At 38.5% G+C, this 14155-nt stretch overlaps 1 protein-coding gene across 1 annotated transcript in view; it reads left to right on the top strand.

Annotated features, from left to right (window-relative positions):
• pde11a (phosphodiesterase 11a) overlaps window positions 1–14155 on the top strand; it is a 39637-nt gene that overhangs the window by 6424 nt on the left and 19058 nt on the right. The window contains exons 3-9 of the mRNA XM_051404749.1: window positions 4741–4830; window positions 5475–5615; window positions 5771–5835; window positions 7488–7620; window positions 9238–9313; window positions 13497–13561; window positions 13654–13746. Coding sequence (XP_051260709.1) covers window positions 4741–4830; window positions 5475–5615; window positions 5771–5835; window positions 7488–7620; window positions 9238–9313; window positions 13497–13561; window positions 13654–13746 — 663 coding nt within the window. The remainder of the gene's footprint in view (window positions 1–4740; window positions 4831–5474; window positions 5616–5770; window positions 5836–7487; window positions 7621–9237; window positions 9314–13496; window positions 13562–13653; window positions 13747–14155) is intronic.

Raw genomic sequence — 14155 nt, 5'->3', positions numbered from 1 at the left:
AGAAATTAGAGGGATGCTTCTAATATGACTTGGATTCTTTGATTTGGAGCAAATACATAACCAGTAAGAATTTTAACTGCATAATTTTACTGTAGAACCCTGTGCAATACACAGTCGTTTTAAATCTGTAAATAGATGTTTTGTTTCAAAGTGAACCTAAAACTGTACCTTGGGGGATGCCAAAATGTGAAAATCCATGCCTACTGCAGAAAAAAACAACAAGAAAACGTGTTACAGAACAAGAACAGATACAACAAGATATCTGGCAGATAATGATTACTGATTACCTTGACTACAGTAGAGCCAATTAGGATAGCATAGGGGTAATTTGACTTAAGGAAGTGTGTGTTTCCGTTCATACCAATGTAGTTCACCACCGCTGACTTCATCTACAAATTTAGATTTTAAAACAAAGGAACAATTTAAAATAAACTCCTTAACTGAAAATGCCAAACTTTGACCCACGTAGATTTGATCCCAACTGTGTAATGGAAAAATCTAAATTATAATCTGAGTTCAACTTTGACTTCAACCAAAAACCAAGAACTGGGTGTGAGAGCACAAAGTCATCACCTCTGTCTGAGTATGATTTATTTTATTTTACTTTAAACTGTTGGTAGCAGTTTAAAAAAAATCCAGTATGGACTGAATTTTGTCTCTATGTGAATGAAATCTAAATTACCTACTGAAATGCTTTTTAAATACTCTGTGAGCATACATTTCCAGGTCCTTAACATGCACATATGTCCAGAACTATCACAATAAGCCCAGTGACACTACACTCTGCTGTTGATTAGTAAACTCATTAATTACGTAATTCTGAATTATTGATGCTAATTGATTACAATAACAATACAATACAATAACCTCGTATCACGTCCAAATGAGGTGGCAGTACATTGATGTTAATGGGGTACCGTTGATGCTCTTGTGAATAAATTAACCAAATCAACCTAACTATTTGGAAACTGTTCTTAACACAAGATAAAGACAGTTTTCACACTAAAATGCACAATATCCTTGATTCTTAAGTTAGGTAATTCATATACACAAACATATCATGTGTAGTCTTTAACATTTCATGTTTAGTATATCATTTAAATAACTGTTATTAAACTTTTATTTTTTTATTTTTTTTTAGCTCTTAGTGCTCATCTGTGTTGTTCTGTGACATTGTACTGTTATCTTAAATTCAACAATTCCAGTTGTCACACTTAGTTAGTTAATCTTTTGAAAGAAAGGATATATTTCTTTTTAGGTTTTGTGTGAATTGTGTATACAAGAGTTGTTTGAAAGGTTTTATTTTTTCAGCAAAGATCTGTTTAAAGAATTTATAACGGTCACAAGAATTCAGATTACTTTATTGTCCATTCAAACTAGATACAACGGAAATTAAGTCATGGAAACTTGTCTTTGGCACTGGCATATGGGAATATTTATCCAAGGAGGAATAAGTGTTTACAAACACTTGATCTATCTTGATGTTACTGCACTGATGCAACATCCCCTGCTTAGTTGTTGTGACCTCTCTTTGCTCCTGGCTTTATTCCACATACCTGTGATGTGTAGAACTATTTAATTATTTATGGATAATAGCTATTGAGCAGCTGGTGTGGTACAATGTTTATTAGCTGTGTTGTATTAGTGCTCATAAATTACAGCCAGACAATTCAATATATTTTAAATGTTAAATTTAGTTGGGAGAAATTTTAAAGGGAAAAAACAAAGCATAATTTATTCTCACTGCATCTGTAAAGTGGCTTTTTTTTAACATGGTATTAATCTGACTATTTATGTTGATAATAATGATATATAACAGTGACTTCCTTTGTAAGATTTGTTGAGGTCTAGGTTCCCATTGCATTAATATTTGATGTCACCTTCAAAAGAAGCAATCTTTGCTAAGTGTATTTACAAAACTGCTATGCGCTTTGCTGACACAAGCTACGGGAGTCCCATATGATATCAGAGGAAACGGAGAGCTTAATTTGAGAACAGTTCTTGGCAAAACAACAATGGCCTCACCTTACCACACATGCAAAGTGAGAACAGCTTTTTAAATCAACTAGTTGTTATTCACGCCGTCAATAGAGAAAGAAAATGTTGGCTATGTAATTTCCCCATGGCTTGCTTTATATGAAATTCCAGTTGTAGGAAAGGAAGTCATTGAGGTTAGAGGAACTGACTGTCCCTCAGGCCTTGGCCAGTAAGTTTCGTTATTAAACCACTCTTTACTGGTCAGTGCACAGGTCTCTAGGCAAGAACGTCTTGTTTGTAATGCAACCTTGTATAATGGCCTGCCTGACAGAATGTAATTAGAGTGCTTTTCTTGGGTTTGCCTGTTCCACAGGCAGATGCATAGCCAGATCCCCAAAGTCCTGCTCGCTAATGAATCTTCTCCTGCTGGGGCTATTGATGGCCACTGTCTTTCTGGAAGATCATTATTAGAGAATTCCATAGAACAGCTGAAATAGCAATATGTATGAGCTTATTGTTCAGCATCATCTGTTTTCCATGTCTGAAAACAGTTGCAGAAGGTGCTTGATTACATATAATGACTGAACGAGGTTCATTAAGTGAATTTACTCATTAGCATGACAGAGTGATAGTTCATATGATATAATGATTAGAAATGTTTTTAATTTAGTGATTTAATTTGTACTTAGCATAATTCTAAACAGTATCACAATGAGCACATCAGTGTGACAAAAACTGTAACTCTGTACACGAGTAGTTACAATTATAGTGTATAAAAAGACAATAAAGCCTAATGGCTTTTTCCCACTCCACTACTCCACGTTTCCTCACTCTTTTGCTCGTTTGTCATTGGAGTCTCTTTAAATTCAGATATCAGCCACACTACCATTGAGATATAGACTGGGAAAATTAAAGATATGTAGCTAACCCAAGAGACCTGTTTGATTGTCAAGAGAAATTGCAGCAATTAGAGCAGAGCTTCTCAACCTTTTCCAGTGTGTGATGCCATTTTTAGGTCTACAATTATCACGTCCCCAGCAATTAGAGTTTCCAAATTGTCATGTGAATTTATGAATCAGTTGTTAAGAGCACAGCAGGTGCTCCAAATGTATTATGCTATAACATTAATATATTTTAAATTCATGTTTTATATCGCTTACTAAAGCATTTTAAACAAATGTAAATAGCCAATATAGGTCTATTAATTTTCTGCATATCTAACTGCACATGATGTCGTTAACTCAAGGTTGTGATCCTGCGGTCTACCTAAAAAAATATTTTTTGAGTAGGTATAAGCTTCCCAGTTATCAACACAATGCTATAGGATTCTGCTCTTTACATGTTGATTTGTGGCTGATGAGAAACTGATACATTATCTTTTCCAAAAGGTGAAAGAGATATCCCTGTATCAGTGGCCACAGCTGAGTAACTTCCCATTCATGTATTGTTGTAGTGTCCCTACACTCAGGTCGCGCTGAAGGCTGGTAAATATTAGTGGTTTTGTCGTACTGATTGTATTGTTTACACAGCAGCCAGATGCTAAAGATAGATAACTAAACAAAGGGGCAGCGTAAGGAAGCATGCAACCTAAATTCTATTGATTCCCTGTTATGGGGGCTGAGTGTCTCTCAGATAAGGCTTCATTGTGGGGTGATTGTAGTCATATAGAATTGAACCTGTGTACTCAGAATACAGCTGACTTACTAGCATGCAGTTGCGGCCACCTCTCTGCATCATCTGTAGAGTGTGCTTGCATACTGTATTGATGTTCATTATGAATCAACAGTGGTGAGGAAGAAAGAATGTAGTTCGATTACAAACTAGTAAGACGTTGATTCGATTTCAGGATACACATTAACTAAAGTCATTTGGCCACATCAAGTGATTACATTATTTATGTGAAGAAAATATGAGTGAAATAAGGAATTGATGTTATCAGCCCAAGGCGCACGGCAAGTCAGACTATTCAGTCAAATGGTAAAATGTCAGTTGAATTGATTTATTTGTCCTAGCAAGTAATGATGCCAATGAAAGACCATTTCTTATTTGTTCCAATTCAAAAGCTAAGTTTTTCTTGGATGAAAATATTACTCAGTCACTTTTAGTTTTTTGTTTGCTTTATTTTCCAAATAACTTTTTATAGCCAGTTCTAAAATTAGCTACACATTAAAGGTGCCCTGCAGAGGTTTCTAAGAAAACAAAAGTTGTTTACATTCGCTGCTTCTCACCAAAACCCATTGTGTTTATCCTTGAGCTCTAATGAAAGTATTGTGCAATGCATTTTCATCCTCATAAAACATTTGCAAAGTCGCTTATTTTTTATCCTAGACATTTTTCAGTCATGTTAATAAGCCAACATCTTCTTCACTGCCGTTGTTGGCTCATTTCCATGAATCTTGTACATTACAGCTATCTGTAGATGAGTGGAATGGTGTGAAACCATTGACAGGACTGTGTATTGTGTTTCCCCACATACTAATGCATGATACGGACAAAACAGGGAGACCCACTCATAAAAACACTACTGCTAGTGCTACCGGTGGGAAAAAACACCCCGGGATACCTTTAAAGATATTTGACTTTTTTTAAAAAAAGGTACAGTACATGTCACATTTCAGTGAGTAAGAGTTTAAGTTGTAGGTTTTTGGGGAGCTCCAGAAAAATGTATGTATATAATAGCAATCATTTTCAATAAAGATCAGGGACCATCTTTGATAAATAACCATATTTTCTCTGCAAATTATGTGTTCAATATGTCCACAGGTGCTGCAGATGTACCTGCCTTTCTGTGGTATTGCGATCTCCAATGCCCAACTCTTCGCCGCCTCAAGGAAGGAGTATGACAGAAGCCGGGTAAGGGCCACGGGGCCAACAAGTATAATACCCCCCTCACCCCCCACCCATCCCAAGGATCAGCATTACTTCCTCCCCCCAATGCTGACATTGAGGCTGAGTATTGATCAGCAGCAGCCCACTTGCTGCCACTGCAATAGGGATCACAGAGCAGCATGCAGCCCTGCATGGACATTTTCTCTGGATCTGTAGTGGGGGATGGGCCTGCATCCAGACTAGGGCCTGGTCCATGATCTAAATCTCCTAGGGAATGTTAGGAGATGCACTAATTCATGTCACACATTGATCTGTGATGGAAGAGAACATAATGAGAACGTAGCTTAGCGAACAGAGGAGAGAAATGAGGAGAGCTCCCTTTACACCATATGATTTTTATGTGCTTGTGTATTAAATTGGATTGGCACTGCCTTAGATAAAGGGCCTAATTTACTTTTATTGGGGAAACTAATCATGTTATATCATCCTGTTATGGTTTAAGGATAATAATAATAATAATTGTGCTCTAACAGCTGAGTGAGGCAAAACATATTTGTTTAAAGGGTCTTCACTATAACCTGCTGACAGATTTTTTATTTAGTGAGTTTTACAGCAGAAGATTGTTGGGAATAATGCCAGTGGTATCTTTTTCTGTTGCTTGTGTTCAGGCACTCTTGGAGGTAGTCAATGACCTGTTTGAAGAGCAGACTGACCTGGAGAAGATTGTCAGGAAGATCATGCACCGTGCCCAGACATTGCTGAAGTGTGAGCGCTGCTCTGTTCAGTTGCTAGAGGACATTGAATCACCGGTACTTTACTGTCCTGCTGTTTATGTGTCTATCTGTCTGTACATTTGGGCCTATGCATGTCTTTTCTTTCTGTCTTCTTCAGTTTTTATCAGTGAATAATACTGTGCAATAATACCAACACAATTTAGTGATTTCTTCCCTTTCAAATCTTTCAGGTGGTGAAGTTCACCAAGTCTTTCGAGCTACTGTCTCCTAAGTGTAGTGCAGACACTGAAAGCAGGTATGTATAGGGTTTCAGTGTTAAAATCTACAGGCCTGATGAAAAACATAGCTTTGCCCTCCATTTTCCTACTTCTCACACCAGTAACCTTTACACTAAATAGTGACATGTCCACTTTTGTTTGCCTTCTGCACCACAGCATCTGTAAATTCTGCACAGAGCTGTGTTTGAATCTGTAAAGCTTCCATCAAGGACAAAAAGTAAGGGTAAAAAGAAAAAAAAGTATAAAAATTGAATATTCTGTATTGCTGTGGGAGTAATATGCTGATTCTGAATAGGAGGCATACTGTAGGAGCCCTACTTAATTGGGTTTTGCTGCTTCTCTCAACTGCTAGGCATGGCTGAGTGGTGAAAGAGAGGCTTAATATTGTGTGGGATGTTTATGGATGAAAACCAACGCTGGAAGGAAGACAAACTATCCCCCGAGTCCTGCACTCGCCATAACTGATATGGTCACTTCAAGGCAGTAGTGATAACCGCGGCAGTAATTAAAAAAAAGTCATAACACAAGAAATACCAATAGTAAGAAATTAGTAGTAATCAAACAAATGTCAGTCTGTTTGACTGGCAAATTTTGTCTTTCTGGCTAATCACACTCCCCACTGATCCATGTTTCTGGTGTCACATATTAAATAAATAGCCAGTTTGTGATTTCAAGTACAAAAAAGTACGCAATATTTCGAACCAAGTTGAAGTGGCAGAAGTACAGTATCTCTGTGATGACACTAGTCTTCCTAAAGGTTCACATCTGAATAACAAGGGCTGCCGTGCAAGATTTATGTGTGTAATTAAGTGAATAAATTTGGTGTCAAAAGGCGAGCGTACTGTAGGATTTCTAATGTGCTTTACAATCCCCAGCCCCCCCTTGGGGAGGATAATGTTGAGCGAGTGTGCAGTGCTGCAAGTGTGTCTGTGGCAGCTAAATGACAGACATGAGACAGGGAAGAGACAGGGAGAATGAAGAGAGCAAGAAAGACAAAAGGAGGTAAGGCATCTTTGCCATCACACCCATGAGGTTTATTCCCTGCCTCACAGTGTGCATTTCACATTCACACACAACTGTGTCACTAGATCAAAGGGATTCAAAGGATCTAACATCAGTGACTCTCCATCTTTATTCTAATCTTGAAAGACAAAGTGAGCCACACTGAACATTTACCTTGTTGCGTTTGAAGGTAAAAAGTCAGTGACAGCCCACTGCAATTAATGTGAATGGGAAGTTTGTGCAGGGATGCCCGTGTTTCTATGGCAGAGTGTGGGGGCGTTTGGCAATAAGGAAGACAATCACACAATTAACTTTTCATTACTTCATACGCTGCAGGAGAAGTTTACTGATATCTACTGTATGAGAAGTTCATTAAATGCAAGTCAACGTAAAAGAGGAGTCCACGAGGAGAAATAAGAATGGCCTTATGCAAGCTTGCACTTCAGGTGTGAAAGAGAATGAAACCTTTTTTACTTGAATACGATAAAAAAAAGTTTTTCTTTTATTTCCTTGATAGCAGAGTTATCAGCTAAAGGAGTGTGTTTGAGATTTTTTTTAAATTTAGAGTCAAACCCTACTGAGAAGAGACAAGTGGACAAATTTGGCCCAGTGCTGTTTCTTGAGTCTGTTCCCTTTGTCATGTTTCCTTCTTATTTTCTGACCCTAGTTTCAAAGACAGTATGGAGAAATCATCTTACTCAGACTGGCTCATCAACAACAGTGTTGCAGAGCTGGTAGCATCCACAGGACTACCTGTGAACATTAGTGATGCCTATCAGGATCCCCGCTTTGATGCTGAGGTAAACACACAATACCTGACATCACTGGGCTTATAGCCAAGTGAAATGATTTCAACTAGCATTACAAAGGAAGCAGTATGAAATATTCCTGTCCAGATTAAAATTTCATATACTTCATCTTAGTATTTCTAAAAGAACTCAGAACTATGCTTACTGCTTGGTATTGAAGATGTTTCACCACTGATCTCAGAGGCTTTTTCAGTTCCACTGGCTATTATGGAGTCCCAGGCATTTTAACCCTCTGTGGGATGTTCACACGTTGATGTCACAAGAGGTCACATGGCATTCATTAATGACTGTGAAACTGTGTGTGGAGCCATGTAAGGATGGCATTAAAAGTACGCATTCTGATGAGTAGGCATATGGTTTGAAACAGGTATGACCACCGACGTCAAACTGTAACATCCGTCCCTGAGCTGTATCAATTTACACTCCTGTCTTTACATTCAGTTCAAGAGGTTTCATAACAATTAGCACCTTAATTAATTGGGCACTGATCTCTCACATGATTGTCATGTGACCTTAAAGACTCTCATGTGACCTTATGGACTCATCCAGGTGTGAAGATTTAAATGACTGCCAGTCAGTAGAACTGATGAGGCCTCTTGGACGACTTCAAGACCAAACATCCAAGTCCAGTTGCCTTTGACTTACAATTTTTTATAACCAGCGTTCATTTTCTTATTGGCACCACATAGTGAGAAATGACAAACTACCAATTTTTCCATTTTATCAGCTGTTAATTGACCTCTGTATGATAAAAGCCTTTTCAAACCAGAAAGCAGCAGTCGCAGTAACCGGTGCTGATGCTGCATAGACCTAAAAAGAGTCCCACCACGGCTAGCACAGCAGTCCACTCTGCATCCAACTGCAAGCAGCAAAAGTTGACATGGTCAACCTTAAGCAGCAGTGACAGTAAAATGGAAAATGTGTACTGGGCGGAAAAGCTACCAGCAGACTCTCACTGAAATGAATAGAGGCGGCAACTTGCTGCTTCTCACTTTAAAAGGGCCTTACGGATTCTTACTGTACACTGCATTCTGCAGTTCCTATATGTCCATGTAGCCTCACTCTTCCATTAGAGGTGAGGCATGTCAGCATAGTGAATACTCCTCTGGTGAAAATATAATTTAATATTAGAGAGCTGGTTTAAATCTTTAATAGTGCTAATACTATACTTGAGTTTTCTGAGAACAGGTACATTCTTTCAATACCCTATTTTTAAGAATATAAACATATTTTTTCAAATGTGTCTCAAATGCATTGGTGCTGCACTAACACAGTAGCTGGAAGGAGTTTTCTTTAAATAAAATATCTAACTATGATTTAAATATAACCAATTAAAGAACAAGTAAACAAGCAGGGCTGCAATTTCATATTATTTTTGTAACTGATTAATTTCTTGATTAATCCATTGAATGTCAGAAAACGCTCATCACAGTTTACTGAAGCCCAAGCTAATGTTTGTGATAACTTTTGATAAAGTTATGAGGTTCAATACACCTGTTTATACTAAAGCTAAAACCAGAGTACAATTCTGAGAACAGAGCAAGGACATTTTTTATGATGCACGGTAATCCTCACTGTGTACTGTATTTACACTCCCACTCCTTTTAGGCAGACCAGTTCTCGGACTTCCACATCCGCTCCGTGCTTTGTGTTCCCATATGGAACAGCAGTCACCAAATCATTGGTAAGTTAACAGAATCTTCTAAATTAATGATTATTTCATTTTTCATTTTGTGTTTGTTTATAAAAAAATTATTAAAGTTAGAATAGTCTAATTCACTATATAGCCAAAAATATGTGTACACCTGACAATTACACAAATGTGATTATCTTATTTAAAAACCATGTATATTAATATGCTTCCTTCCGTCTGGGAAGGCTTTCCTTGGTAACGTGACTGCAGGGATTTGATCCCTTTCTGCCACAAGAGCATTAGTGAGGTCTGATACGGAGGTTTGGCGATAAATGCCTGGCTTGCAGTTGCTCGCCTCCAGTTCATCCCAAAGGTGTTGGATGTCGAGGTCAGTCTCTGTGCAGGCCAGTCAAGGTCTTCCACACCAAATTCAGTAAACACTTTCTTTATGGACCTCGCTTTGTGAAACGGGATCATCGTTGTTTTAAAACAGTTGGAAGCACACAATGATCTAGAATATATTGTATAATGTTTTGTTTTTTTTACCTTAATTGGAACTAATTGGACTAGCTCAAAGCATGATGAACCAAAACCAAAAGACAGAGGTGGCACATGTTGTATTGTCAATATAGTGTATGATGTATGATGCAGATATATATTCAACACTAACATCAGCATTCACATGCACACATAATGTAGGTTTCAAATGTCTTCTTTTTTTTTCATTTTTGCTGCATAGTAGACAACAGCAGAGAGGGGGGCTTGAGCATGTGTTCAGCTGAGGCTGCATGCATGTCATTAGATCCACGCTGCACCATCACTCCACACTTGGAGGTGGAGTTCCCTTCTTCTGGCTGTGTGCTTTGTGTTTGTGAAGCAGCCCCAGGCCAACACCACACTGACACACTGATAAATCATTGATCTCTCGTCTGGTTTTGGTGCTGGATTTTGCAGGGAGGGGCAATGATAGCAGCTCCACTGAGTCCACTGAGATCTGACGCAGGAAGTCATTAGTTTTATTCGAGTGCAAAGTGATCAGCATATCTGCTGCAGATGGTTGGTTAAGACCTGTGTGTGTGTGTGTTTGTGTGTGATGTCTGTGTGTATTCACGTTTCTTTTTTTTTTGCGTAGGTGTAAGTGCATTTGTCGGGGAGGGGAAAGGAAAGAGGAAGAAGAACATAAAGAGTGAGGGGAGAAAGAAATGCAGTGTGTGTGGGTGGCACCTGAGGTTTTTCCAGAGTGAAAAACCATTATACAAACAAAGCAGCAGGAGATGAAATTCTCAAGTCAAGGATACATTAAGTTAGAAAACGAATGTCCTTGTGTCATGAGTCAAGGTTTTAGCCAGCTCCTTTAAGGTAACCACAAGACATACTGTTGTGACTATAACAATAATGAGGTGGGTCTAATGTGGAATAACAAATGTGAGTAAAATCACATTAGCACTTCTTTTATCACTGTGACCTGAACATTAGTTTACTGGTCATATAAGGTGTTTCTTGGATGATTAATTTTTCAAATTCAGTTACCTACGATTATACAAAATGTTTAATTCAATTCAATTCAATTCAATTTTATTTGTATAGCGCCAATTCATAACAGAAGTTATCTCAGGACACTTTTCAAATAGAGCAGGTCTAGACCGAACTCCTTATAACATTATTTACAGAGACCCAACAGTACCACCATGAGCAAGCACTTGGCGACAAGGGCAAGGAAAAACTGCCCGTTAAAAGGCAGAAACCTAGGACAGATCCTTCGGCTCTAGGTGGGTGGTCGTCTGTCTCGACCAGTTAGGGTGAGAGAGAGAAAGGGAGAGAGAGAGAGAGAGAGAGAGACAGAGAAACAGACAGACAGACAGGTGCACAGCAACAACAGTATTGGCAATGGCAATCTAGCAGGACCATGGCAGGAGGCTCCACCAGGATCGATAAGAACCTGCGAGACGAAGAAGTGAAGTTAGTAACATGCATTAATGGGACATGAATGAGTGCAGAAAGAGAGGGAGAAGAAGAGAGGAGCTCAGTGCACCATTTAGCTGCCATTTTGTTTTTGATTCTACTTTAATTGCTGCAGAAATTGGAGATGTGAGTTGTGCTTCAGACAGAGCCAGCCTAGTCCCAAAAATCCATCACAACTAAGTAACATCCAAATAAATTTAACTGACCTCCCCAAGCACAATTATACCACAGTTTGTTTGTGATGGCTCACTTTCAAGCTAATGTTCAGCCTGCACTGGTCACTCAAAATAGGACAGATTAACATGGACATTCGTCATAGGTTACCTAGTAGTGTATGGGGTCAGGATTCAGATTTGTCACCTGCTGAATGAACATCAGACCAGTGTTATAGTCTTATATTACGCTTCAGCTCTGTGATAGACAACAGCAACCTGTCCGGAGTGTACCGGGGGTATACAGGTATAGATGATGATTAATGGATGAATGGTTGATTGTGATCATAATCTGTAAATATCAGACATTAAATGAGTTGGTTAAGATTTTAAACCGCCTGTAGTGTTTTTATCTTACAGTACCAATAAGTGTTCACCAAGTTTGTTTTTAATGTTGCACCTGTGTGTTCCCCGACATGAAATGCCCAAATACTTGCTGCGTAAAAGATCTATTAGTCTTGTGTCTGTGTGAAGATGTTACTTATCAACTTTACATGTCTAAACTCTGCAATTGTCCCCTTATCTTCTTTACAAAACTCCTCAAGTTCTGTCAGGGTGCATTGGGATTTTGATTAAAGAGCCTTTTTTAAGTCCAGCCACAAATGTTTGATTGGATTGAGATCTGGACTCTTGCCGGAAAGGGTTGCACTTAGTGGGCTTTACTACGCCTGCTCCTAACTCCTAAGTCTGTCTTTGTTTAGACCAGTCTTTAGAATGGACTTTACGTCGGCTGCACCAACCAAACTTAAGCCTAGTCTTAACTGCGCCCAGTCTCAGCACTGCGTGTCCATGTGAATGCCCACGTGACTAAGGCTATTGCGCAGAGGGTGTGTTGCTTGTATACAATCTGCTGCTGTCTTGCTGATATGTAGCGGATCATTTCTAATTTTCGGCAACATTATGGACAATAATATTGCTTTTAAGGCATCCGGTGGCTTTGACTTTATGTGTGAAATCAGTAAGAATGTCCTTTAAAGACAGGACCTGACAAACCACTCTATTTATACTGCACGTCCCAGCGTTAACGTATTGCTGACCTGGTTGCAGCTCTTTGTTATTCTCCGCTCAACACCCCTAGTGAATCAACTGTACCTCGTACAGTCACACAACACTATGGGTCATCTGTGTATAAACTTACAAAGGAGGCTGTAAATTATTGTCTTATTATTCTGACGCAGTTTCTGATCATTTACACTTGTGACTTTAGGAATGTGGTGTAGTTAAAGATTATATGGTGGCCACAGGGCTCTAAGCAGTCATTTAGTTTGCTTATGTTTGGGGCCACCTATGCTGCAACTCATCACAAATTACATGCTCATTACAGAGGGACCAATAATAGATCTGAGAAGACATCAGGCCTGTATTTTAAATTTAATGACACCATAATGAAAATTGTTCTTAGCTGCAGTACTAATCCTGTTTCACCTCTGTGGATCTCCAGCTATACATTGAAATTAAAATGTCACTTTGGTGGCAGGTTTGTTTGACCTTCTAGAGATAAATAAAAATGGTAATGCATTGTGTAATTACTTTTTAGCATAATTTCTAAGTGACAATAAAAGTCAGTCTCTGTCAATTAAATGTTTATGCTTTATCAACAAAGACGTTCTCTGTTTTTAATTAGATGATGAGAGAAGCCATCTAAACAGGGAACACCGCTGTCAAATAAACAGGCTTCCAGCATTGTAGGCAATATCTGGATGCCCTGGCAAAGATAATGAAAATTATATGCCAATTTCACCTGTTGTACATTTTTGCCATTTTGTGTTTTTGTAGCTGTGTGTCATTATAATAAATGTAAGAAATAAATTTCATCAAGTTTACTAAGGTTTTTAATATAGTTTGACACATATATTGCTGTTGTGGAATATCTGAGTATACTGCAATTTGTGTGATAGGATGTTGTGTCTCTGCTTAATTTCCATTAATAATGCATGTTAGTCAATGAGAAGCAGTGTGTGGGTTTGATCTTCTTTTAATTGGAGGCAGGTTATATGCACTGGAGCCGTGCCAATATCAAGCTCAAAACGTTAAGTTCTTAAACTGGTTTTGTGTAATAGGTGTCGCCCAAGTAATGAACAGGCTCGATGGGAAACCATTTGATGACGACCAGCGTCTCTTTGAGGTATTACACTTAACTTCAGTGTCATTTTCAAAATGTTGGTGTGTTAGAAACAACTGTAGTTGAGCATGTTTGCCTTTTTGTTCTTTTCATAGGCGTTTGTGATCTTCTGTGGACTGGGCATCAACAACACCATCATGTACGACCAGGTGAAGAAGTCCTGGGCCAAGCAATCCGTGGCTTTGGATGTAAGAACACAACATCTCTGGAAAATGAAAATATGCAATTTCATAATTGTTTTTCAACAATACATCTTTTTATCTGCTTACATTTGCAAAAACATTACAATGCAAATTGTAATGCTGCTTCAGACTATTGACCTAAGTTGATTGTGCACTAATCCTGCTTTATACTTAAGTTTCCTTTTGTAATGTCTGTATGCTTATTGTGTTAGCTTCATGCCCTCCCTCAGATGATTTTTCCCCCTGCGTCCTATCTGTTCTTCTATTCCATTACCTATTATGGTATCTTTATTTTCCTTTCCAGTCAACAGATGCTCGGTGCTGAAAGATTTACCCAGAAGTCAGTGGAAACAATGGCTGCTGCATGGCTAATATACTGTAAACCCTTACTTATTCTCTCTCAGGGGTCTTTGTG

Source organism: Dicentrarchus labrax, unplaced genomic scaffold (genome assembly GCF_905237075.1).
Source record: "Dicentrarchus labrax unplaced genomic scaffold, dlabrax2021, whole genome shotgun sequence".
NCBI classification, from domain to species: Eukaryota; Metazoa; Chordata; class Actinopteri; family Moronidae; genus Dicentrarchus; species Dicentrarchus labrax.
This window is presented reverse-complemented; position numbering and strand designations above follow the sequence as displayed.